This window comes from Bemisia tabaci, chromosome 4 (genome assembly GCF_918797505.1).
Source record: "Bemisia tabaci chromosome 4, PGI_BMITA_v3".
Taxonomy (NCBI): Eukaryota; Metazoa; Arthropoda; class Insecta; order Hemiptera; family Aleyrodidae; genus Bemisia; species Bemisia tabaci.
The window spans coordinates 16998103-17025078 of NC_092796.1; the positions used below are offsets into that span (position 1 = coordinate 16998103).

General features: G+C 41.3%; 1 protein-coding gene across 1 annotated transcript; it reads left to right on the plus strand.

Annotated features, from left to right (window-relative positions):
- Positions 1–26976, plus strand: LOC109034287 (uncharacterized). The gene is made up of 5 exons (XM_019047340.2): positions 1–273; positions 1539–1841; positions 3547–3727; positions 10716–10956; positions 26669–26976. The coding sequence occupies exons 1-5, from the start codon at positions 112–114 to the stop codon at positions 26790–26792; spliced, it is 1011 nt and encodes a 336-aa protein (XP_018902885.1). The 5' UTR covers positions 1–111; the 3' UTR covers positions 26793–26976.

The following is a 26976-nucleotide window of genomic DNA, read 5'->3' on the forward strand; positions in this document are numbered from 1 at the left end:
TCGGCGGGATCGCGGCTGAGCTTGATTGACGGGTAATGTTGGCCTGGTGTCGGCGCTTGGCGGTGGTGGGTCCTCCGGGCCAGTGGTCGGCCGAGTCAGTCATCAAGTTTAATGTCAACGGAAAAGAGTGATAGTGACGGTGCCGCCAACCAGGATCCCGAGTCGTCCGACAGTGCGAGTGCGCTCCAAGTCCCTCAGCCGAGAGAGAGTCCCAGTCGCAGTTCCTCCATGTCTAGGTTAAGTCAGCCCGACGCGGGACAGTGGGCCGATCAGGTACGCAATATCCATCCTCCCCTCCTCTTTTCTACCACAAATAATAAGTCGCTCCAATAGCGCTTCTGTGCGCTCTGCGACACCCAACCGCCACTGAGAGCGATCTCTTCTTTTCCGTAACAAAATAAGGCAGATTCTCGCGAGTGCTTTTGTTCGACTTTTCCGACCAAAACCTAATGAAGAATTTTTTTTTTTTTTCATCCCAATCCACTAGTCTGTTGAGCTCATCAGCAACCTAAGTCTGTGCCAAATCCAAAATTTCTTATTGCACCTTCAAAGGTAGGTCGAAAAGTAGGATAGAGGTGAACGGTTTCACCAGAAACCGCGAAAAGCAATCAATTTTTCCAAAATGGCGGTGTTCTGTGCGACAAAAACAACATCTGAGCGACAAAAACCGCGGTAAGGTGGCGGTAATAAAGTAACATGTAAAAAGTGCATTTTGTATATCTATACAACAATATTTGTATGATATTTTATATCGTAGATTAAGTCGTGTTGCATTGACCAATTGGCGCGCTTTTTTCAATCTAATCTGGGATTTGGTTCGTTTTCTTCAGGGTTTGATTGAAAATTAGATGCTCGATTCTGATCTGTCCAAATTCAAACGGTGGTGCAACAGTCGCGAAAATTCGCCTAAAATCACATTGAACACCCAAGTTCTTCCATGCTCTGTGAAAGGAAAACAGCTTCGGAGTTCGGCGAAATTGGGAAATAGAACAAAAAGTAATCCAGGCCCTCGGTTAATTCTGGAGTTTCTCGGTTTTCTCATTTTTCCCTGTACTAGAATTGGAAAGAAAAAAGTTTGGAGAGAAATGTAACAAGAAACTAGCGCCATTCAACAGACATTTTAAGCCTTCGATAGACGATTAAATTCCGATCAAAACCTGGTCATCAAATGGTCTTATATTTGTTCATTTTTTATTTTATACTGACGTAATATTTTGTGAATTTGAGGTCTTCAATTTTTCGAGCTGTGGCGTGGCGACTGACTTTTTGATGCTTAAAATTTAAAATTTTTGAGTAACTTTTTCACAGAATATGCATTAAGACTAGTTTCACTTGAAATAGTTAATATCTTAATTTTTTCAAAAATTGCACTTATACGCCCAAGCCCCAAAGCCCCTTTCCAAGCCCCTCAATTTATACTTCATGTTTAGTAGACTTCATGTTGAATATGAAGATTTTTATTGCGCCTTTTATTGGGTGCGTATATAGGGTTTTTCAAGTATTCTAAGCAACTGAAGGTATGACATTTATTTCGGCAGAAAAGCGGATCAACAGAATTGCGGGGGACCTCGGCCCGGAGCGAGAACGAAAATGACGACTCGGACTCGGAGCTGTCGGACTCGGAGAATTTTTTGGCCAAAGGCGCCTTCCTCCTGACGCCGAGCAACGACCTGACCATGGAGAAGGCCAGCTCCATCTGCGAAAAAATGAACTTCAAAGGCCCCTACTCCCTAACCAAAACAGCTACAGGTATTTTATTCAAATTCGCCGAACCAGAAGACTACCAAGTTACCTTCAAAAAAGGCTTCCACAAAGTCACCGGAGCCCGATTCTACAAAAAGGTGAGTTCGTTGCATGAGCGAGTGTCAATAACGCCTTTGTCACATCCTCGTCGCCCACTACCCTCCCCCCTTCCCCCCTCCCCACCCTCGCCCCACACGGCGCCCTCTTACACCCCACAAACCGCGGCGCCTCTCTTTCATTTTTTCCGCCATCGTTCCCATTGTTTGCCTCTGTTTGCACTGGTGAACATTCGCGTCACCACTTTTATAAAAACTCGGGGAAAAATGAGAGGAAGGAATTATGATTTTGAAACATTCACGAAGGTTGCAGTTCATGAAAACGTTTGCCGCGGACCGTCGGGAGAAAACGTTTATAGACCTTTAAAAATGTCTCTGTATTGAGGGCGCGGGAGAGGGGGAGGGGCGTGAGACCGCACTCGACCCCCTCCTTGTTTACTTTTCCGAGGCTTTGAATATGAATAAAATTCACTGCAGATTATACGAAATAAATCACATGGACTCAAATGCAGTATTTCAACTTGATAAATTTAAATGTTCACCATCAGGTTCGTGTCTTCCTTGCCGATCTCGTTAGTTGTTGATGTAAGTTGATATCTGAGGTTAAACAACGTTCGCGGGGAAGGGATCTGTCAACGTAACGATACATTTTCATAGATATCTGTCTTACAAAGAAATTGGAGGCATAGAAACTTTTATAGGGTACAGCCACGCGACAATATAGTAAAAAAAAAAAAAAATAAAAAAATATAAAAAAAAAAAATTCGCGTACTCACTTGCACTATTTAACAATTAGTTTGTTTGTTACAAACAATATATTCTTAAAACAACAATTAATTGTTTGGTGGCGCAAGTGAGTACGCGAAATTTTATCTCTTTTTTACAAATCTGAGGCAACAATGTATATTGAAATTCAACCTTTGGCCACAATTTTTACTGGTTACGATCTTAGTTCGTTATACATATATGACTTACATTTTGAAACAAGGAACCACTATCTCTGGCTCTTCTATTAAAGCGCCTTTCTGCATAGGGAAACCAATGGCATATGTGTTGTTCCTAAAATGAGCCATAAATTGTGGTTCCTTATTGCAAAATGTGGTCCATACGATAGAAAAATATAGTGACTATTACAAGAGCTTTGTCGGTGTAACTCTTGCGTAAAATTCAGTTTTGCTGCTTTGTCTGGGAAACGCCGAATTATGCATCGAGGAGTGAAGTTCAGACCTTTCTCAGTGTGCTTAGTTTGGACCGCGTCAAGCAGAAAGGAACCAAGCCACATCAGGTATACCCAAATTTAATCGCGCAGTTAATTTTTTACATGAAAACGGTTGTGCGGATTTTCGTGCAAATTTCAGGAAATTTTCTGCACAGTACGAAGCAAATTCTCCGAAACTTTCAAAGGAATCCGCGCAAACGTTCTCTAGCAAAAAATTTAAATGCCCAGTTAAATTTGGCAACAGCTAATGTGGCTCGGTTCCTTTCTGCTAAAATTTCGGTACATTTGAATGTTGAAAAAATGGGAAGTGGATGATCAGCATGGAAAAAGCATGGGTTTAGATTATTTTTAAGCGCATTTGGCACACGGCGCCGGGTGAGGTAAGAGCACGGTGGACGGGGGGGGGGGGGGGCTGAGGGATTGGTGGGGGGGGGGGGGGGGTTGAGCTGTCGAGAGCTCAAGGGACTCGGGTAGCGTTGACTCCGTCTCGAGCGCGGAGGGATTAATAAATGGAACTGCTCATTTCAGATACCGATACCGTGCCGACCTCAGAAAACATTCGTGGTATTCGTGTTGGAGGTACCGGAGGAAATTCCCGAGGAAGATATCCGCCATTCCTTGTACAAGTTCCACAGCGTTGTCGAAGTCAGCCGTCTCTCGCCGACCCAGGGCGGCTCCTCCGCTTCCACCTCCAATATTCCCGCTCCAGGTACGCTCCGCCATACGTTTTCCAGCTTAAGCGCACCACTCAGAAACGTTCGCATAGTGCTCCCATTTCCCGGAACTAGAACCAAATTATGGAACTTTCGAGTTTTCCGGAATTTTCCCCGGAAATTTTCAAATTTCATAAATGTTCCGGATCTTTTGCATTTTCCGGAACTTTCGAAAAAAATCTCCGAAATCCAATATTCCCGCTCCAGGTACGCTCCTCCATATCGACGGAGAAACTACCAAACCACGTATCTCGTTTGCGGTGTTTAAAAATCTACGCTCGCATTTTATTTTTTTGAAGTAGACCAAATCAATATCATTCCTTGAAATTTTCACAGAATTTTTTCCGCACGAAGAGGAAAAATCACAGAAATTTTCAAGACTGGACGTTAAGTACTTTTTCATTTAAAAAATAAAGTATGACAGGAAGTCTGCGACGTCGCAAACCGAGATACGTGGTTTGGTAGTTTCACCGTCGATATGTTTTTCAGCTTAAGCGCACCACTCACAAATCCTCGCATAGTGCTCCCATTTCCCGGAACTAGAACCGAATTTTGGAACTTTCGAGATTTTCCGGAATTTTTACCGGTACTTTTGAAATTCCATAAATGTTCCGAATCTTTTGCATTTTTCGGAACTTTCGAAAAAATCTAAAAAGAATTCCGGAACTTTCGACGGTCATGGAGTGGGAGAAATTGGAACAAGAAAGTTCCGAATCAGGAACTTTTGACGGACATGGGATGAGAGCCCTGAAGGAACTCTCGTTGCACTATCAGTATTCGTGTCAATTTATTAAGGTCCCGCACTTTGTCGTCTCCTAGACGATGGAACGTGAGTAGATTCCAAGGTTGTGGAATGGGCCACTAAACCATTGACGGATTTAGACTTGCAAATATATTTTTCTGAAGTTAATTGAGGCGTAAAACACGATGCCTACATTAGAAACGCGGAAAAGTAAGTTAGAAACTGAGAAATATGCCGTTCAAAAAGCGCAACTTTTCCGCAAAGAAAGTTTTGCAGCATTGAAATGTAGTCACGTTCTTGCGTTAGGGAGACGACATGATACAAAAAATGGAAATGACGTCATATTAGTCCGCTTCCGCCAATATTTAGCGACCTGCTAAATGTTAATAGACGGGCTGTTACGTCATTTCTGGTTTATAATAACTGCGTGATCCTAAGATATTGACGAAAATACTGATAGTGTGAACAGGCCGTACTCAGCCAGTTCAATCTGGCCTCATGTTGGCATTACGTGAGGCCCTCCTCACAAAAAAACTTTAGACATTCAATATCTTGAGAATAATTTTAGGAAGAAACAATCGGTAAAAAACGTTGTTTTGTCAACAGCAACAACGCTTAACGCCGCATAGAGAGCTCATTCGACCTATCACTCATAAATCATCATTAAGGAGTAGAAGCGAATGAAATTTCTGCATCATCAGAAACCTTGGAGTCGAGTCTCGAAACATTGCTTCGTTTTGTAATATAGAACTAGTGTTTCTGGTTCAATTTACAAGAAAAAGTATGTGTCATTATTTTATTATTGTTAGTTACGTGACAGGATGCGTTAAAAATAGTAGCATTTAGATTTGATCTATAGTCGAAATAGTCCCAGGATTCCCGTCCTTCATCAAGGGACGAAACACCCCGGAAACCGAGCAGGAACGATTTCATTCCGTGTAAGAATTTCTTTTTTCGATAAACAACTATATTTGCCCAACTTATGATTGGCATGTTGAGCGATTACCTAGTTTGAAAAAACTTTCACGATTATGTAGATCCCTAGTCTCATCGATCATTTTTCGGCAAAAATGAAAGTTTATGCTGTTTAGAAAATGTTGAAATCATGACGATAACTCGCCTTTCGTTCGGTTTTGTACAAACTGTCATGCGCATTTGCAATTTCTGCAAAGAACAGTTTTATATTTACAAGCCGAATAATTTTAACTAACATTTCGAGACAAATCAAGATATTCGCATTTAACATATGCTTGTATAAAAAAATGTAATTGTAAATATATGCATTTAATATCGCATTTAATATATGCTCTTTAGCTTTAAGCATGAGACGCTTGACTTCAAAAATTGTGAAATATCCGTGAAATAAGTTGAGCGATAAGGCTACACACTGGGGAAAAATACACATTGGATCTAGAGTCCAGACTCTTAAAAACATCGACAAGAATAAATAATCTTGATTCAATCAGATTTAATAAATCAAAAAACAAGCCTCTTAATTTGAGCGGATTTCCTTTTGAGTAAAGCTTAAATCTGATTGAATCAAGAGTCCTTTTTCTTGTCAATATTTTTAAGAGTCTGGACTCTAGATCCAATGTGGTTTTTTTCCAGTGCAGGACAGTTTTCTCGTAGACAGTTTTTCTACGGAAACTCGCAAGTCTTCTCATTCCTGGTAACAGGTCAAAACGATGGAAAAATCAAATTCCCTGATAGGAAACACGAACTAAGTAAAATCCATTACGTACCTAGTTCGCAGGGATTCGTTACTAATTATTCCACGTGAATGTTTGTAATCCCAATCTGAATTTTGATTCAACGCAATTAACGGTTTACTTATAAATTGTACATTCTTAGTACACAATTTCTTTTCACCGACCCTTACACAATAAATACGAACTATTCAAGACAAGAGTTCTGCCGTGCCAAGGAAAAACGCCGTATGAACATTCGAATTTCCTCCAATGAAATGTTTATTTTTGAGGAGAGTTGTGAATATTTTCTTTTGAAATGTTCAGATGATTAAGATTTGTTCGCGAATAAAATTCTCTCAAAATTACAAATAAGAATGTCCACAGAATTTCCTGACAATTCATGTTTTATGACAGGAAATGTGGCAACGTCTGAAGGCTCATGCGCTCATGCGACGTTCTTCCTTAGCACGGCAGAGTTACGCATCTGATACATTACTTTGTGGATTAGTTGTATCGTGCGTTTATAACAAGCTCCAGCATGCAACTATTCGCGCGTGACTGTAGTCACGGGAAGTATCATTCCATTTGAAGGCGTTTCGAGAATCCTTATTTGTAGGAGTATCAGAGTACACGGAAAGTTTACCAGTCTGTTGGTTTTTGAGGTATGTGTGCGCAGACAATGCAGACCTTAATTTCAATGCGACCAGCTCTGTTCATCCTCGTGACCTTGCGATTCTAAAGCTCCTGAAAAAAGCGTGGAATAGCCTCATCTCAATGTTTTTGAGTCTCTCCAAACTTCAGATAAATCCCCGGCGCTCAGAATCGGGAGCAAAACAGAATTTATACCAACAATTGTACTCCAGCGGCCGGCAGTGAATCAAAAACCGTTCAAATTAAATTGTGTTTAAAAACTATAGTGAAAGAGAGGGGAGACGGAATGAGTTATCAGAAGAGACGCAACAGAACTCATCGCTGTCGGAGCGACAGTTATTTCCTGAGACAGAACCCCTGCTCCTTTCCAGAGCTGCCGAGTTGTCGCTCCTATACTCGCTTCGCATAAATCAATTCAAGATTATTTGTCTTGGGGCTCGGTTGTAGTCAAACTAGGGTTCAATGTTGCGCATCGATTCACTTAAAATCTGCGCTATTGTAAAAATATAAAAGGAAGGAAAAAAATAATGATAATACAACATACGATATAGCCCGAGAGAACAGAGAATGATATGAATCTTCTTTCCCTGTTCAAAATGGGCACTCAAATAGGATGGATAAGTATCGATAGAACCGATTACGTTCTGTAGGACTTGAAATAATGTACTGATTCGAATTATGTCAATCCGTTCTTTGTTTCCATTTTGAACGTGGCACTAAGCTTTTGCCCAGAACATTTGAAAAATTAAAAAAAAAGCAATGACTGCCTGCGAAAAAAAAGTACCGAATTGAAGGAAGCTTTTACGCTTTTACGCTTGGTACGCTTTTTAGTATTACATTCCATTCTATTTTTGTAGATACATGAGTGGCATTACACAGTAAAGTAATACTTTTGATAATAATTAGGTTTAAAATTATCTCTCATGATAATCACTATAGTGAGTGTGCTATGTGAAGAAGCAAACATTGGAGCTCCTGGAACATGGTGCGTTTTCAAGTGTTATAATATTATCATAAACTTGCATTTAAATTTTCAACCATGAAAATAGTTCTGTAAAAATTAGAACAACTACACCTGACTCACATTTGTTAGACCCCTCAATTTCTATTTTCATCTCATTGAGCATTGACATTTTACAAATTTTTCATCGCGAATGATTTTGTGGACTCCATTTGCAAGAGCTATTGTTGTTTGAGCTATTGTGAGCTGAGTTGTTGTATCCTCCAAAAATGAGCGTTCTTCCGCAAAAAATAGTAAATTTACAGAGAAATTAAATCAAATACTTGCTTCACAATCAAAATTACATATTTTTGCTGGCTTTTTTGGCCCATAAGAGCCGACCTTACTCTCCCTGTATATGGATACTCTAAAATAGACTACATTTTTCGAAAAGAACTATTATTTCTGGCTCATTTTAGGAACAACATTTGTGACATAGGTTTCCGTAGGTAGACAGGTGCCTCTATGGATGAGACAGAAACTGTAGTTCCTTATTGCAGAATGATGTCCGATTCACCTCGAAATAAAATAATTTAGAGTCAAAATATGACAACCCTGCGCCACCAAACCGCTCATCTGCTCACCACTTCCCCTGCGCATTGCCAGGCCGGACACATCCACCCCTCGACCCCGTGTCGCCCCACCGCAAAAGCATCTATCTCCATTCGCGGACGGACTCCAATCAGCATGAAGTTACATGCGCAACGAAGCTTTTTCCGAGCTTCAATTGCGCGCTTTTTCACGCGCGCGGCGTTCCGCTCTCGACGAAACGTGGCAAGCGGAGGGGACGTTATACGAATCAGCAAATTATCCAGAGTAATTGAATGGCATTCAGCAAACTGGAAATGGATGTGAATAGTTAGGAAATGAATCCATTTCAATATCTCATTCCTTCTCGTTCACTTCCAGTTTTAAATGATTTCCAATCTGGAGCGGGACAGGGAGAAAAAGGTACCGCCGCAGTTCTCAATCTTACTTCGCTGAAAAAGGGATTCCGCCGCTGAGCGCATTGTTTGCCGCGCGGTTTGAGTTTATTATTTTTGAAGACGGGAGGAGAGATTCCTCACCGTCGCGCTGGAACTTCGCCGGCGTGAAACTTTTCGTCGGCTCGCTCGACGAAACAGCGGAACTGCACTCCGAGAAAAGCCATGTCGCTCACGTAATTTTATGCTTTTTATGACCTGTGTGAAAATGGAGTTACGTTTTTGTGTTTTTACCGGGATAGGCATCAGCTCGCTTGGTCGAAGGGAGAAGTTGTTGTGACGACTTCGACTTATACTGCCGTGCTAAGGAAGAACGCCGTATGAGCATTAGAGAGTTGCCAAATTTCCTTCGATAAAACATGTGTTTTTGACGAAATTTATGCACATTTTTCTTTGAAATTTTCAGATATCTTAGAGTAAATTGCGTACAAAATTGTCTGAAAAATTGGAAGAAAAATACTCACAAATTTTCCCGAAAATTCCTGATTTACCAACTGAAATTTGGCAACGCCTGGAGGTTCATACGGCGTTCTTCCTTAGCACGGCAGTATAGTACACAGTCGTGGAGGAGCGGATAGTCCGCAAAAGGTGACGTCATTAATTTTCGACGGGACAGCAGGGTGTCTAAAATGGATCGTGTTCGATAGTGGTTCGGTGTATCGTTTGGTTCAAAACATTAGAACATAGCCTTGAACAAAAATTTCAAGATTTAAGTTAGAAAAGCTTAAGTTAAAAAAGAGGGAATCCTCAACAATTTCTCTTATGTTTGCCATGTGGTGCTCATAAAAATCAAAAATCAATCACAAAAATCCGTTCCCATTCAATGCTCGATTGACTTTTGAGGCTACGTTTACATGTTGAACCAATCGATATCGATACAATTTTAGCGATGGACGCCTGTTGGATGTACCGAATTCGATCCATTATATATCACTTCACGAGAGTGCATTGCATAACTGCAGTTCTTTTAGGAGAGAGGTCGCTTTCTGCCGGCTTCTGCCGTCCAAATTTGTCAGTTGGTATTTTGTAAAATGCGGCTCCTATTTCAGTTCCGAACCAATGATAGCAAAGCTTCAGATTTTGGTAGTGGTTTGTACACAGCATAGATAGGGAGAAGGTGGGTATAGAACCATTCTCTGTCTTACCTTACAAGCCTGAGAATCCTTGAGATAGTTTTTGGAATCAAGGATTTCACTTTGAAATCATCATAGTAAGCTCACTTGAAAGAAACCTCAGTTTTATATATGTGCAAATATTTCTCTCTCGAGCGAGAAATGGGGCTCATAGCCGCAAATCAAAATCAAATTCAATTCAATTCAAATCATAATTCATCAAAGTGGACGTATAACTAGGTATCTCTAAAATGTCAATTTATTTATGGTATCTTTAAAGAAATTGTAACGCCGCACAGTGGATCGAGTCATTTAGAGAGGTCGGACATGAATTTTTTGACTAAAACTGCAAATTTTGATGTTTATTTTGTCACATTTTAAATTTTAAGGGTGCCTGTTGGAGCAAATTTTACGGAAAAACCAATGAGACCACTTTTGAAACCTCAAAATTTGTATGAATGGAGTTATACGCGTTTAGCGTTTCCAAATTTTGTCCGACCTCTCCCATTGACTTATTGATCCACTGTGCGCCGATGATCGAAACAAGGTTCGTTCTGGAGAGCAGCGGGGCTCCGCCAATCAACATCCGACGAAAAACAACGTTGATCCTCAAAGTTCTTAGCCAATAATATTGCATAGACTGTTATCTCTGAAATACATCGTCTCGGATGTAAAGGTGATCGTTGGCCGAGGATGCTAACAGCCACTCTATAATCCTTAAATCGTTGGTCCGAACTCTCGGTGGATCCGCGCAGGCTACGTCCCATTCTTCGCACCTGTGTTTAATTCACATAATTTTTCATTTCAGTTCGGAGCGCGGACAAGGGGTCGGCGGGCGGGGCGATGGGCGCCCCCTCGGGCCCCGACCCTAGCGCGGGATCCTCGGCGCCCCCTCCGATCGTGCGGGTCACGCTTGCCTCCCTGGACGAGTGCAACGTCCTCCTTCAGAACGGCTTCGACTTCTTCGGCGCCACCTTCTTCCCCACCGAACCGGCCATCCCCACAAGTCTCGTCCGCACCGGCGCTAAAAAACTCACCGTCAACAACAGGTTTGTGCTAGAGTCCCTTTACACTGAGAGTCAAGACAATTTGAATCCATTTCTGATTGGTTCCCGTTTTTTAGGCCTTCACAGTGTCACAAACGGGAATAAAGATTACATTTTCACCGACTGCAAAGATAATATTCTGTAGTGGACCAGGGAATTACGGGTTCGGCAAGGAACAAACGGAATGAGAGAAGGAACGGAGAAAGGAATTTGAGAATGGGCCGATCAAAGATTACGAAAAACGTTCAATTTGTGTAATCTTTATTCCCGTTTGTGACTTCATGAGGGGGTGTTGTCTTGACTCTCAGTATAAATGGACTCTAGTTTGTGCAAGTTCTCCCTCACGCACTCAAAACAAAAATGAAAAATAAAGAAAAGTTATCGAAACGTCTCTCTTGACTACCTCATCGCGAGACGTCAATTCGCGCAAATCTCTGGCCCTGAATGAAGAGACCTTCGAACTCGCTTCGACTGCGACCTCAACCCGACACAAATCTGCTTTACACATACATAAAAGTCGCTTTCATAGCGCTCTTTGGCGCTCTGCGACACCCAGCCGCCAAAGTCCCCTATCCTCCTAAAGTCCTTCAAGGAGTTGGCAGTCCTTCAAGGACTTGGTACTCCCTCATTTTCTCTAAAACCCCCTGACGCCACCCTTTCACTGAGCGTCCCCTTCATCTCCTCCCAGGAGGAACCCTATCAAACATCTTCTTCGGTAGCCTTTCTCCCGTCATACGGTTAGCATGACCATACCAGACAAGCTGTCTGGTCAGGACGTCGAATACGATGTCATCTTCGACCCCCGTAATCTGACGCATTCTTTCATCGCAGACCCGATCTCTTCTAGAGATTCCAGTCGACCCTTTCCAGAGAACCATCTCTGTTACTCTTGGCATACCCTGTGTCCGTTTCCCTAGCTGGAAATCTTCACATCCACACGTGAGAATACTTTTGACCACAACGTTGTAAATTCTCCTCTTCTTGTCTTTGCAAAACCGCGCATTCCTAGAGATAGTCTTCCTCCCTATGGTGTCCCTTTCCTTGATAGCTTGATCCGTCTTTCCATCCTGGGTCAACCGCACCCCCAAGTGCTTAAAGTACCCGCAGTCTTTGATCTGCTGCATATTCTGCAACTCAATGCTCAAGATCTGTTTTTAATATCATTAAAACAAAAGAATTGTATCGAGGAAAATTTGGCAGCAGTTAAATTCTCAGTTGTACCGTAGCACGACACGCTGCAATCCGTCGCCTGAGCCGAAACTCACTAAGAGATCCATCAAAGCACCCAGAGAGAGAGAGGGAGGGGGAGAGAGGAAGGGGGAGAGAGGGGAGAGAGGGAGAGAGGGATAGAGAGAGAGAATGAGAGAATGCGACCAACTGGCAACACTAATAAAGTCAGAGGGTGTAATGAGCCAGCTAGTAATGGATGTCTCCGACGAGAGCAGAGGGAAGGGTGAAGGGGAAGCAAGAGTCATTATCGCAAGGAGCTTTATCGAAACAGATGAAAAAATGAATGCGAAGTGCCTTGCGCCGACAATTTGGGGAGATGAGAGTGACAGTTCTCCCCTTTGTCGATAAATAAACCTCTTGACGCCTCCGAATATTCAGATACTCATCGGGTGAACTTTCCCCGAAAATTATAGCTTGCGCAGAAGTGCCTTATCGAGGTGATTGTTCTGCTATGATAAGGTAGCGGTAGCCCCTCTCCACCCTTTGTGCTTGGATTATTCCGTAAGCTCAAGCGGTTGACGGGTTTAAAATTTGAAATGATTATATTTTGAAGGCAACAATACATCATTTGAATTGGGAAGCGACCACACTCTGAACAATTAGAATTTACAAGAAAAGGCAATTAAAATATTGTGACAGCTGAAAGCGTTAAGGTAAGAACAAATCCGTTTGAAGTCGAAAGCACCCATTGCCTATCGTACGATTTACTGATTTACTGTTATTTGAAGTAGGAAACTCACCAAGAAACGAAAAATGAACCGTTTATAGCAGTTGCGGAAGAGGGTCGTTTTCAAAGTCAACGACAATTTCATTGAGTGAATACATAGAATGAAAATTAAAGGAGATTAAATTCTTTTTCATAAAGTTGTCATTTTAATCAAGGCAAAGTGATAAAATAACCACAGAACCAGGTGATTTTGCGCAATTTTTTTAAATTTTCGAGTAGGTTTCAGAAAAAATGAACTCCAGATTTTAGTCTGAGATTTTTAACACTTTTACATTGTTTCATATTCAGCTTTCTAGAGCACATCCCATCTTTCCCACTCGTCTATAGTTCCGTTTGGCACAAATACGTCCAAATAGTTCTATCAGGGTAGGTTCCAGAAAGAAATGAACTTTTGCTAAATAAAAAAAAATGAATTTCACTCTGAGATTTTTAACAGTGCCGAGTTCCCTGACTTATTCTCGATTACAAATATTTGACGCGGATCCCACTCCGAGGCTCTGAAACATCGATGAAAAAGCATGAAACTCTCTCAGCAGAAACATCAAGAAGTTTCATTCCGGATCTTTGATCTGACGTCCGCGAAGACGGCAACGTCCGCTGTCGAAGTTGGTCGACGTCGAAGGAGGAGCGAGGAGGGGTGGAGGGTCTGGAGCGCGGAAAGGAGAACCGAGGCGTAATTAAACGGGGCTCTCGGACGCCCCGTCAGAGATTATTCAACATAAATGGAATAATCTTTGGGATGAAGAGGAGCCGAGTCAATTAAGCGCGACCGAGCCGCGTCGGAGCCGGCGACGTCGACGTCGACGCAACGCCAAGACGTCATAAAACTACTGTTAATCAATCAATAAAGTCTTATTGTCGATGTGATTTTTGAAAAGGGCTCGGGAACCCCGTAATTACTTACAACCGAGAGATGAGAGCGAGCTGCGGCGAGGCGCCCTCCCCCTCCGGGCCCCGCCGAGTATTTTCGCCGCCTTAAGCCTCCTTCCGCCCCTCGACATTGATGCCGAATTGCCTTGCCATTGATGAACTAAAGGTGGAAATTTGACACAGAAAAGAATCTAGATGTGGAATCAACATCCTGATTATGGTCGACATGTATGTAAGATGACCTCAAAAGGTTTGCCTTGCTGCTGAATTTCCTTGCTATTAATGAACTAAGGGTGGAAATTCGACACGGAAAAAATCAGATGTTGAATTAATATCCTGATAATGGCCAAAAATTGTGTGACGACCTCAAAACGTTTGCCTTACTCTCAACTGGACCGCGTTCAGCAGAAAGGAACCAAGCCACATCAGCTATTGTCAAAAACTGAGCAACTTTAATTTTTTAAGAGAACGTTTGTGCGGATTCCTATGAAATTATTAAGGAATTTGCTTCGCACTATGCAGAAAATTTACTGAATTTGCCCAAAAATCCGCACAGCCGTTTTCATGTAAGAAATTAAAGTTCTCATATAAATTTGGCAATAGCTAATGTGGTTTGGTTCCTTTTTGCTTAACACGGTCCAACTGATCCTGCTGTTAATTTCTCGTCCGGAGGATAATGAGTTAACTGCAAGGGGAGTTTTTGCAACAGATTTGAGCGCTCAAGGATGATTTCTTTAGAATTTTTTTTTATTGGAATTTCCATCAGAAACTATGCCAAAATAAACTGGAGAGCTTGGAGAAAATCAGGAACTTTTGTGTTAGATATATCTGAGAAGTCAGGGAATTTTTTAATCAAAGCAAACTTGTCATCCTTCAAACAGAGATGCTTACGATTGTGCATTCCGTGTGTTGTTGCCTATTGCTGTCCCGCTAATTACATTCTTTGCCAACACTGACACATACAAAAGATTAATTTCTATAGAAAATAATTTTTACAAATTTCCAGGTAAATTATTTGAGAGGATTCACAGGAAGTTTAAGTGAGCGATTGCCGATAAAGTTAGGCGGGTAGCCCTGCGTGATTTTTGTTAATATCTTTATCATTAATTTTCTTATTTCTTCTTTTCAATTTTATTAAATCCTCAAACCGCCCTATCTTCGCCCAACGACGACATATCATACGTATGAATGCAATGAGTGACACATTTTGTGACACGAAGCGGAACAAGTTTAAGGCGCATCGGCTTTTTCAACAGCAAGGCGTGGATGCAACTATTCGTGTTCTCCGGATGTTCGGGTTGCATACACACAAAATTGGAGGCGCTTCGGTTTTCTGCGGCACAGCGTATGGCCACGGTCGTTAGTTCTCGAGGGTTTTTCACGTTGCATTTACAATCGTGCTTCCTATAAAATCCTTTATAGTATGAATGAGCCATGTTGCATCACGGCAGCTTTGCCAAATAATGCACATTTTCCACCGAAAACATATTTCCACAAAGGCCTCGTGGATGTCAATCCTAAAGTACATGCGTAGGTGTACAAGAGAGTGTTGCCATCTCAATCCTTTTACTACGGAAAAAATGTGTCGCTTTCTGTTTGATCGGCAGGTTTTAGGCTCTCATTGCAGCCCTTTTGGTATATGTTTGGCCTGGAGTATCTATATAGGGAGAGCACGGGCATTTCGGTAATATTTTAGGTGTTTTCAAATATTGTGAACATAAAAATTCCCACATTAAATCAATAGAAAAGCCTCATTGAAATATTTAACCATCTTGACCAAAATATTAACGTCAAGTAAAACCATCATAATGCCCTTATTTGTGGTATCAAAGTTAAGTGACTCACTAAAGATATCGAGCTTTTCAGCCGAGCTTTTCAGTGTTACTCTCACAAGGTTTTTTGAAAAAATTCTAATCACAAACAGTTCTGGGAGCAAAGTATCTTAAAAATAAAAAGATGCAATGTTTTGGCTGGAGGAAAAAGTTTCCGTTGCAAAATGCCCTTATTTTTTCCGACTTTTTAGCGTTGGGCCAAATCCCCTGAACTCAGTATTGAAACAATCCCTCGTAATGTCTTCAAACATTTCCATCCAACTCTTCCCATCAAGTCAGATGTTACATTTCCTGGACTTTTGAAAGATGAAAATGCGCGGGTCGAGAACTGGGCCGAAGGGAGCGAGAAAAAAACCCAATATTTTATGCCGAGAGAGGAGAGGGCTCATTGGGGTTTCCCTCTATTTTTATTGCGAAGTCATCTTCGGCTAGGTCCCAAATTCATGCGGAAAGCTTCAAACTTCTATTAAGGTCTGCCTGTTGGCTGACAGTTCGATCAGAATGGATACGGGCACACTCACGCACACACCCACACGCGGGAGTCTCCGAAATATATCAAGCCGAATTCAATAAAGAGTGCCAACTTGGAGGCAGGGACGGTCGGGGGGCGACGGAGGGAGGGGAAGATAAGAGGGTTAAGCAAATTGTTGTCAGATTAAATACGTTGAAACAGAAAAAAAGGGAGAAAGGGTCCGCGGAGATTCATGGTGTTAAAACTCCGCCCCGGGGCAAGATTGCGAAGGAGACTCTACCGTACTGCGGAAGAACGCCATACGAGAACGCGGATGTTGCCAAATTTCCGCCGAATAAAATGATTATTTTTGAAGAAATCCACGGCTACTTAGCCGGAAAGATTTTCTGAAATACCGGGGAAAAAAACACATTGGATCTAGAGTCCAGACTCTTAAAAACATCGAAAAGAAAAAGTACTCTTGATTCAATCAGAATCTAGCTTAAATTAAGAACCACGCCTGTTAATTTAAGCGGATTTCGTTTTGATTCAAGCAAAAGTCCGATTGAATCAAGAGTATTTTTTCTTGTCAATGTTTTCAAGAGTCTGGACTCTAGATCCAATGTGGTTTTTTCCAGTGAATAATGTTTCGTTGAGAGTAAAATTTTCTGAAAAATTCACAAAATATTACAAGAAAATCGAGTAAATTCATACTTTATCGAGAGGAATTTGGCAACATCAGAATTACCATAGGACGTTCTTTTCGAGCACGGGAGAATTGATGCCCTCTTCCGGTTGATCATATTCAAGCTGCCCACTACACTAGGAAATAAGACAAAACTATTCGTATCCCGGTTTCCATTAAATTATTCGTATCCCAGGACGCGCGCACCCTTTCTCGCCCCTTCCAAAACGTTTCTGCAACCCGGAAAACTTGGCCGTTGAGTTTTTTTCGTTAGCTCCATGCAACGGCATTACTCCTCCCCTCCCCGCTCCTGCTATTCATTTATAGCGTCAACGCGTTTTCATCATCGCGGTTTCTCCAGTCATTTTTATCATCCCTTCGCCTCCTTCGCCCCTACTTATTATTCAGCGGTTCCTGATTTTATTTTATCTACCCCCGTTTTTAGCCTCGTTCCGTCGCGCGCGCACCAGACCAAGCTGTGAAAATTCAAGATTGAGGGCGGTTCCAAGACTTGCGAGCTGAATACGGCCGCGCTAAGGAAGAACGCCGTATGAACATTCCAGAGTTGCCAAATTTCCTCGAATATGATGTTCATTTGTGAAAAAAGTTATGAAGATTTTTCCTTGAAATTTTCAGGAACTTAAGTTGAAATTGCGAGAAATATTATCTGAGAAATTAGGAGAGATGTACTCATAAGTTTAGCAGGAAATTCGTGCTTCATCGAAAGGAAATTTGGCAACGCATGGAGGTTCATACGCCGTTTTTCCTTCGCACGACCGAATAAAGCTTCCCTCATGATACGTCATGTTCCGAGAAGCTCCGGGATGTGGAAAAATTAATCTCGAAGTGGTTGTGACTCAGCCATCAAACAAAGACCGTAATGCGCCGAGGCAACTTAATTTTCTTCTCGCTTTTTTACGCCGATGGCATAGATGAACTTCACAGCTCGTTAGAGGTCTCGGAAATATTATGTCTCTGTGTGCGTTGAGAGTAAAATCGGATTCATTTCAACCAAGAAATTTCTTGGTGCTTTTTTCTTTGTACTGAGGAAAACAGTTTGTTGTATCGAGAAAACGATGGATCAGGCCAATGGAGATTTTGCAGGGGTCTGAAATTTGATGAATTCCGTGTTTAAGTAAAATCTACTGAGTGAACTGAATACGAAGATAAACTTGATTCATAAATTGAGCAAATCTTGAAGAGATGTACAAAAGAACCGTTTCTCCTGAAATTTCCTGCGTTTTTCAGTACTCCGGGAAATGCCGCTAGAAAACGTCACTAGGCGGTGCATTTTCCGGACTTTTGAAATTTATTTTCAAAGCACTTCCACGTCAGAAAAAAATGTTAAAAAATATTGCAAAATCAACACTTTGGAACGAAAATCAACACAAAATCGGACATTTTGTGCGGGAACGTCAACCTTCCCTTTTTCCGTACTTCCGTACCTACCCTCCGTGCTTTTTCAGTAATCCGTACTTTTTCCGCACAGTAGACACCCCGAAGTCCTCAATTAAAAATCCGAAAACGTAGCCGTGGAGAGCGAGCGCGGCGCGGGCAGGTGGAGACGGAGCGAAGGTGATTAAGCGAATCAAGAACCGAGGGGGAGGAAAAATATTACTTATTACATCGGAGCCGTCGCCGGTGCCGGTGCGAGCGCGATCATGGCGACGGGGACGAGTGCCCGGGACAATGGAGAGATAATTCGTGTAATCAAAAAGGAAAACAGGGTCCAAATCCGCGCCCGGCGAGAATTAGAGACGCAACGCTTTTAAAAAATGACGCTTTTTATCCGTATTAATTTTTAATCAAGCCCGAGCACGGCGCGAAGCGCAGTGGCTCCGCGTCCTTTGCGATATATCGATTGATCTCCCATTTAATCCTATGGAAAAGGATCGATAGACAGGGTGTTCGCGACGAATACCTTGATGTTCGATTCTTTAGCATAGTTTCAAATGAGGAAATATCGAAAATCGATCATTCGACCCGGATCGACGGGGCTGGGGCCGGCGACGAAGATGATTCCGCGTCCCGCTCCTTCGTCACTCATTCAAATCACTCCTCCGCACAGTGGATCGAGTCAATAAGAGAGGGCGGACATGGAATTTTTGACTAAAACTGCAAATTTTGTTGTTTGCTTCGTCGCATTTTAAATTGCAAGGGGTGAAAATGGAAGAAAATTTCACGAGAGAACCAATCAGGGTGTCTATTAAAACAGTTGGGCCAAAAATCAGTGCATTTACAGTATCTTTTTCAGTACATGCCCAAAAAATTCAGTACCTCCTCAATAGTAGAATTCAGTACTTTTTCAGACGGAAATTCGAAAAATTTCAAAAATTTGAATTTCTCTTTCAAATTGAGACAAAAATGACCCAAAAATGAAAACTATATCGGACCTTTTGCGAAATGTCCGCACTTTTTCAGTACTTCCGGATTGCCCTTAAAAAATCAGTACTATTTCCGGACTTGTAGACACCCTGACCAATGGAACCACTTTGAGAACCTCAAAGTTTTGTATAAACGGAGTCATAAGCTCTAAGGTTATTCATTTTTTGTGAAATGGCCTTGGTGTAACAAAACTAAAAAATCACAACCAGGACATCAGGATAAAAAAGGAGTGTTTCCGACCTCTCCTAGATTGACTCGATCCACTGTGCGCCGCCCGCGCTCCTTGCTGCTAGCTCAATCCGGTCTCTTTCAGCCTTTGAGTGCGAATCTCAGGTAGTGTTGGAAATTTATAAAAATCGATTTATTAACCGAAAAAATTGATTAGATGGATCGTGTTTGATAGTGGTTCGATGTATCGTTTGGTTCAAAGCAATAGAACACAACTTCAAACAAAAATTTTGGGATTCAAGTTGGAAAAGCTGAGAACGGGAAAATTCTGACTATTTCACTTTTCATTGACGTTTGGTACACAAAAGAATGAAAAATCTACCACAAAAGACCCGTTTCCTCGGATTTCTAAATTGACTTTTGAGGCTACGCTTACTGTTGAACCAATCTCACGTGTTTAATGTACCGAAGACGATCTATTGGATCAATTTTATTGAGATTGATTAATTGTGTAAATCGATTTTTCTCCTTAACAACAGAAATTCGCACTCGGGCAGGTGCGTAAAAATGTGGGAAGGCCCCCAAAATGTGGAAGGAGGGCAAATTTTTGACTCTAATTATAATTTTTGGAGCTTCTTGGCTTTGTTTTCCCCGCGAAACGGTGTGGACTCAGAACCATTTCTCCACCTTGTTACATACAGTTTGGGCCACTTCTTAGTGTTTTTTCTCTCAAATTTTAAAGGGTCAGTAGTCGAAAATTGACGAAAAACAGAAAAAAGGTAATATTCTCTTAAATTAGTGGGAAATTTTGTGAAAAACCGACGAGAAAAATGTGGTATGCCGGCGGGCGGGCGCGTGAAAATAAGGAAGCTTGGAAGATTCTGCAATCCTGTGCAGTGCTTCGTTTCTTTTTCGGGAAAAATAAGTACGAATGGAGATATTCGATTTCGGATATTCGGAGCGAAAAGCGGCAACGCGCGGAAGGGTGAATTTGATTGTTGACGCCTCGCGTTGTCCATGTCTGTCGCCTTGCCCCCCCCCCCCCCCCCTCAACCCCCTCCAGTTGCCCGGCGCTCTAATGAACAGGACACTGTGCACTTTTATATTTATCGCAATTAAAAATTGAGCCCGGGAATTTCTCCTCCACCACGAGCCCCGGCCCCGGCTCTCCTGGCGGCTCCGACGGGAACACGGCTACGGGGCGAGGTCCTCTTGATTACTCGCAGAGTTTCATTGTATCTTACCCGAGCCACGCACAATAGTCAAAGTCGAGACAAATTTGGAAACTGCAAAGCAGCACTGGTAAAAAAAGTCGCTTGGATCTAAATTCCAAACTCTTGAAAACATTGACAAGAAACAATTCTCTTGATTCAATCGGATTTTTGCTTGAATTTCGGAAATTGAGAGGCTTGGCTCTCGATATAAGCAAAAGTCCGATTGAATCAAGAGTATTTTTTCTTGTCAATGTTTTCAAGAGTCTGAACTCTAGATCCAAGCGAATTAATTGTCCAGTGGGGATGGCAAAATTTCATGAAATAATTGGTGAAATATATGAAAAATATCGATTCCCTTTCTTGTTTCGCAAAATGTAAAAATTGTGACTTTCTTCTATTATGGGTGAGTCTGAGTGCAGACTGCATACTCTAGCCCCCGAAAAATATTAAATATTTCACTGAAATTTCCAATCTTTCATTTCTTCCTTACATTTCATGCCACACGGAGAAAAAAACTTCGTGCGTGGGACCCGAAGTTGAGGTCGTATGGATCTCTGAAGTTGTCGGATCACGTAACTAAAAACTTGAGGTCCAGCTGCCGAAGTTCGGGTCAGACATCTGAAGTACTTCGATATATAACGAAGGGTCCGGGTCACACATCTAAAGTACTCCGGTACATACCGAAGTGCCTCGATGTCTGACCCGAACTTCGGCAGCTCGACCTCGAGTTTTCGGATGCGTAATCAGAAAACTTCAGAGATCCATTTGACCTCAACTTCGGGTCCCACGCATGAAGTTTTTTTCTCCGTGTGAAAGATATTAAAAATATCGGTTCCCTTTCATGTTTCGCAAAATGTAAAAATTGTGACTTTCTTCTATTTTGGGTGTGTCTAACAACTTGCATACTCTAGCTCTGAAAAATATTAAATATTTTACTGAAATTTCCAATCTTTCATTTTTTTTCTCACGTTTCATGCCACCCTGTTTAAAAGCGTAAATATTGTTTAATAGGTACGAACCATAGAAGTTGAAAAATGGATGCTATTGATTGTTTTTTTTATAAGATTTTATACAAGAAGAACCCCTCAGAATTAAACGTAGGTATAACAAAGTAAACGTCAATATATGCAGTTTTGGTTGAGAATTCCAAGTCCAGTTTCTCCTAGTGGATCGTTCCAGTGTGCGCTGCGTCACCTTTCGGATCCCTGGGTTCGATGAAATGAGCTCATTAACACCTCGAGCACCTTTTCCTTGCTCGACCGTAGTAAATGCCTCTCTTCAAATTTTTAACTCATGGTCGTATAAAGGGCTTTTCGGATGAGCCCTGAACAGCACGAGCTTCCTTTAGTTTTGAGGCTTATCTGGAGATAACATTGCGCCTTTTTAAGGACCATGAGTTCCCCCTGAATGGATTATTACCGATTACTCATGGTCCATAGGAGTTGTGAATGTATGAGAGGAGGAATTATTAGTCGAAAGGTTGAGTCAGAGGACGTATTGTGCGACTGAAATTATATTTGATTTTATCTGGAAAAGTCACGGGTCCGGGATATGAGAATGCTCGGTGAAATTTTTGTCATGGGGTTTGAGGATTATGGGTCATATTTTTAGGAAGGAAACATTTTTAAAGTATCCTCTTCTCGAACGGCAAAGTTACTCCTCTATTATTTTGTTCTCTATGAGACTATTTTGCTTACTGAAACACGCAGAAAAAATCTCTCTTTCATAAACGCTTGTTTCTGCACAGATAAGTTGCTAAATTAAAAGTAATTGATAAGGTTATAAAAAGTTTTAAAAAATTTGATTTTTACTTTTCTTGAAACGCCTGATTACTTTAGTTTGTAGAAGAAGAATTTTTCTTCCTTTTTCTCCTCTTCAAAATGTTTGAATGAGAGTTGCTCAAAACTTGACTTGGTGAAAGCATGCTGTGGTGAAAATACAGAGGTAAAACAAGGCTCAACCCCCTCTGAACTTAAAAGCTGAACAGTTGATAATCAAAGTTAGGGATGGTGTTCTGAAGCAGAAGACAGATTATTTTGACTTTGACATTCCACTTGACACATTTTCAACTGGTTGTACTTTGAATAATCAACAGGTATTTCAATATTTCCAAAATTTCTCTTGACAATTCATGCACCGTTTAAATAACACCTCGAAGAACAGTATTTTGCCGAAAACCCGATCTCTGCTTTATTGGCTGAGTCCTTCTTCAAATAACCGTTGGATTCGGAAGCAGCCTTGAGCGGAGCATTGCTCGTTCACACCTCTCACCATCGCGCCTTCAATTTTGCAGATATGCAACACGGACATCCATCAAGCACGAATAGTTGTATCTCTGCGCCTTCGTCAACGTGCGTCCTTTCCCATGCTCTATTTCCATGCTGTGTTGGTTCCGTTTGTCTTATCTTGCATCTAAGGTTTAAATATATATTCCTGAACCAAAACTTGAGCAGTTTGACTGACAAAGCCTATTTCATCAAATTATTGCCCATTTTACGAAAAGCTTGCCATTTATGAAGCATTGCTAGAGATAAGTTTAGAAATCTCGATAACTTTTCTAGATCAATTTTTATGGTGGAGAGGCGAGAACGATCGATAATCGATATTTCCCCATTTGAAGTGGTGGTAAAAAATCGATTGTTAAGGTGTTCGTTGCGAACAACCTGTTTATAGATCCTCTCCCATAAGTATAAATGACAGATCAATCTATACATCGTAAAACACGTCATGCCATTGAACTTTTACGTTCTCCCAATCGGTATTCCCGAATTCGCCCAATTTTGAGCAAAATGGCATTCATAAGAGTATCCATTCGTGACATATTTATCCAAAGTTCTTTTCATTTATAAAAGTCGATTTGTCATTTTCTTAAAGCCAAAGAGATCCTTGAACACGAACCCCGCGTCGCAACTGTCTCACAACTTAGCCAATTCTGGGGAGGTAGGGAAGGGGGGGGGTCCAAGCTCCTCCTGTTCGAGAGCCAGCTCAAGGTACCACGAGGAAGAGTGTTTGAGGCTCAAGCATTTATAGCCTAATAACTCAAAGAACTTTTCACCTCCATTAAATTTTTAGCACAAGGCGCCCAAACTCATAGGGAATGGGGTCATGCTGAAATGAGTGCAATCTCAATCTCTCCGTAGGATGGTCGGCCTTCCGGTCAGGCCGTTGAAATAGAACTGAATTCACCCCATCGAAAACGACCAAAAACGGCTAAAAATCACAACTGAAGTGAAATTTTCAAGGAACATGAGCGTGAAAAACACCCTCCTCCGTCGCCCCCGAAATCAGGCCCAGCAACTTTTCTCTTCAAAAAGTTTTGATTCGCCTGCGTTCTATTACTTTGCAAACGCTTCGTAAACAAAAAATGTCGAAGGTTCTCATTGGATCTCAGTCCCTGTCAACGAAATTAATTATCGCCCAAAGGGATGCGAGACAAGGGCTAGGGGTGGGGAAGTGAAGCCTCGAGGGCTGCTTCTGGGAATGCTCTTTCCGTACCCACATCTGCCTCGGGAAGACATCGCGAGCAGTTTGATCGAAATGAAGCAGGTTACACGCTGTCGTGCTAGGTTGAAACGTCCTACGGAAATGCGAACGTTGCCAGATGTCTTCTGACACGATCATAAATTCAAACGGAAGCTCGGGATATTTTTCCTTGAAATTGTCAAATACACCGGACAGGATTGCCAATAAAATCCCTTGAAGAATTCGAAGAAAAATGTTTACAAAATATTGAGAAAATGCATTTTTTACCGGGGAAAATTTAACAACGTTTGGATGTTCATAGGGGGTTGTTCCTTAGGACGGAAGCAGGGGGGTTGGATGGGGTACGGAGCTGAGGGGTATTTATTTTCAGGGATGAGCGAAGCCGAACAGCGGATTATAATGGCGCCGCTTGAGAGAGCTATCTCGCAATTACCCGAGCTAATTACTTGGCGTCTCACACCGATGTTGCCGCAGACTCGTTCAGTGTGACGTCATCATAGCGCTGAGACTCAGCTTCTCGATGATTCCAATCACGAATAGTTTAAGACTTGCTCTGGCGTATAGAGTCTATGATCGGTGATGGTTAGAGTGAAATTTTGGACTTGGAGATTTTAGATCCGACCGACTAAACCTATGGAGGATTTTACCGTAGAGAAAAAAAGGAGGTGTTTGCATCTTAAGGTTTGTTTACCCTGTGACGTAGGTCGGTACAACCTGGCCAGCGAAATCCGGAATTCGAAGTATGAAAAACGGACCATAATGTCCCATTTTTTTGCTTAAATCAACTCATGATAAATTTCAAGCACTTTTTATGGAATGACTTTTTTCCATAAATTACACCATTCCCAAGAAAATCAATGATAAAAGTCGCTGTACCGACCTACGTCATCAAAAAAATTCCAAGATGCCCAAAATGCAAACACTTCCTTTTTTTTCTCTATGAGGTTTTACAAGGTATGCGTCGGTGCCACTGATTTTGTCTAATACTGACCCTCGACCTTAGAAAAGCTTTTAAAGTTTTGAAATTTTATAAATACACGTAGAATTTTTTTTTATTATTCAGATCAACAACAACTTCCACTGAGTAATGAGTATATTCCGGAATATGAAAATTTACGAATCATTAAGATTTTCCCTCCTCTCCGGTCTTAGTTGGCCCCTATTATCCTCCAAAGTATCCAAAATATCGACGATGAAACCACAAAAAGGTGTATCCCGTTTTTGAAAAATCAAAATATCCAAAATATCGACGATGATACTGCAAAAATGTGTATCCCGGTTTTGAAAAATCAAAATATCCAAAATATCGACGATGATACTACAAAAATGTGTATCCCGTTTTTGAAAATTTGTTTCAAATCTCAGCTCTCGCTTTATTTCATCAAAGGAGAGTTCTCCTTCATTCCTAATTGAGTACTAACTTCATTGCTTGAAGTTTTTGCAGAATTGTCTCTATAGCGAGAGTAAAAATCAGGGAAGTGTTCATGAATGACCTCGAGTTTTTCTCTATTTAGAAGATAAATTGTGACTGGAAGTCTGGAGAGTCGCAAATTGAGTTAAGCATTTTTGCAGTTTTCTCGTAGACAAACCATTCCTAAATATTGAGCAGACGTGACCGTCCATTGGAATGAGGAATATCACACACCACACCACTAATACGCAAAATTGAGTTATTGATACTAAAATGCAAGCAGTATGTTGCAAAAAATACCCCTAAATTTCACATCAGACTGGAGCAATGGTGGTTTAAAGTATAAAATTCCGACAACATAGTACCGAAAAAAAGATATATAGTTAAAATTCTAATTTGTCATTTGCAGAGAATTTGCATACAATTATTGCCGAATTCAAAAGAAAATCTGCGTCTCCTAATGCCATAATAATGCAACAATTGCTGTCAATTTTAATCCTAAGGATAGTGGAAAGAGTTCTTTCCAAATCTCAGCGTCCGATTTCCGATCCATTTCGACAAAAATACTTTTAATGAAGATTGCGGCTTCGTTAATTATGATCTTTTTTCTCTTTTATGATCCTAAATATTTTCTTCTCTAAAATTCCGATGAAAGTAGGCTCCATTTCTCCAAGTTTTCCCATTTCAAATAGATTAAATTTACATGAGAGATCGAAGGGGCTATTATGGGAGCCTAAAACTAGCCGACCAAACAGAGAGCGGCACACAAAAGCAGAAGGATTGAGATGGCAATACTCTCTCGTACATTGGTATTCTAGGATTGACATCCGTGAAGCCTTTCTGGAAATGTTATTAGTGAAAAATTTGCACCATTTGACAACGCTTCTGTGGTGCAACACGGCTCATTTGAACTCCGAGGATTTTATGATAAATACGATTGTAAATGTAACGTAAAAACCCTCGAGAACAACGACCGTGGCCATACACTGTGCCGCAGAAGACCAGAGCGCCTTCAATTTTTGTGTATGCAACCCGGACATCCGGAGAACACGAATAGTTGTATCCACGCCTAACCATTGAAAAAGCCGGCGCGCCTTCAACTTGTTCCGTTTGTTGTCACATAATGTGTCACTCGTTGCATTCATACGTATCATACGTCATCGTTGGACGAGGGCAGGGTGGTTTGAGGATTTAATCAAATTAAAAACAGAAATAAGTGAATTATGATTAATATTTTTGTTTATCTATTCTGTTTTCAGCCGTTTATCGGATCTGGTTGCTTCGAACGGACAAAGAATTCGAGATGCTCTCCCTGTCTTCGACGCAGCTGGCTTTGCCAAGATTCCTCCTCCAGCGACGAAAACAATTGTGCCGCGATTCTAATTCCTACGGATCAAATGCAGAAGATTCAAAGGTTGCCATTTGCACCATAACTTTACTCAGTTTCTATGCGTTTCTTCCAAAATAACACAAAGTTCCTCGTGATAATTCCTAGTTTAACTATAAAATGTTTCTGTTTTGTGAACAAACAAAAATCTATTTGTTCAATAAATAATTCTATAAAAAT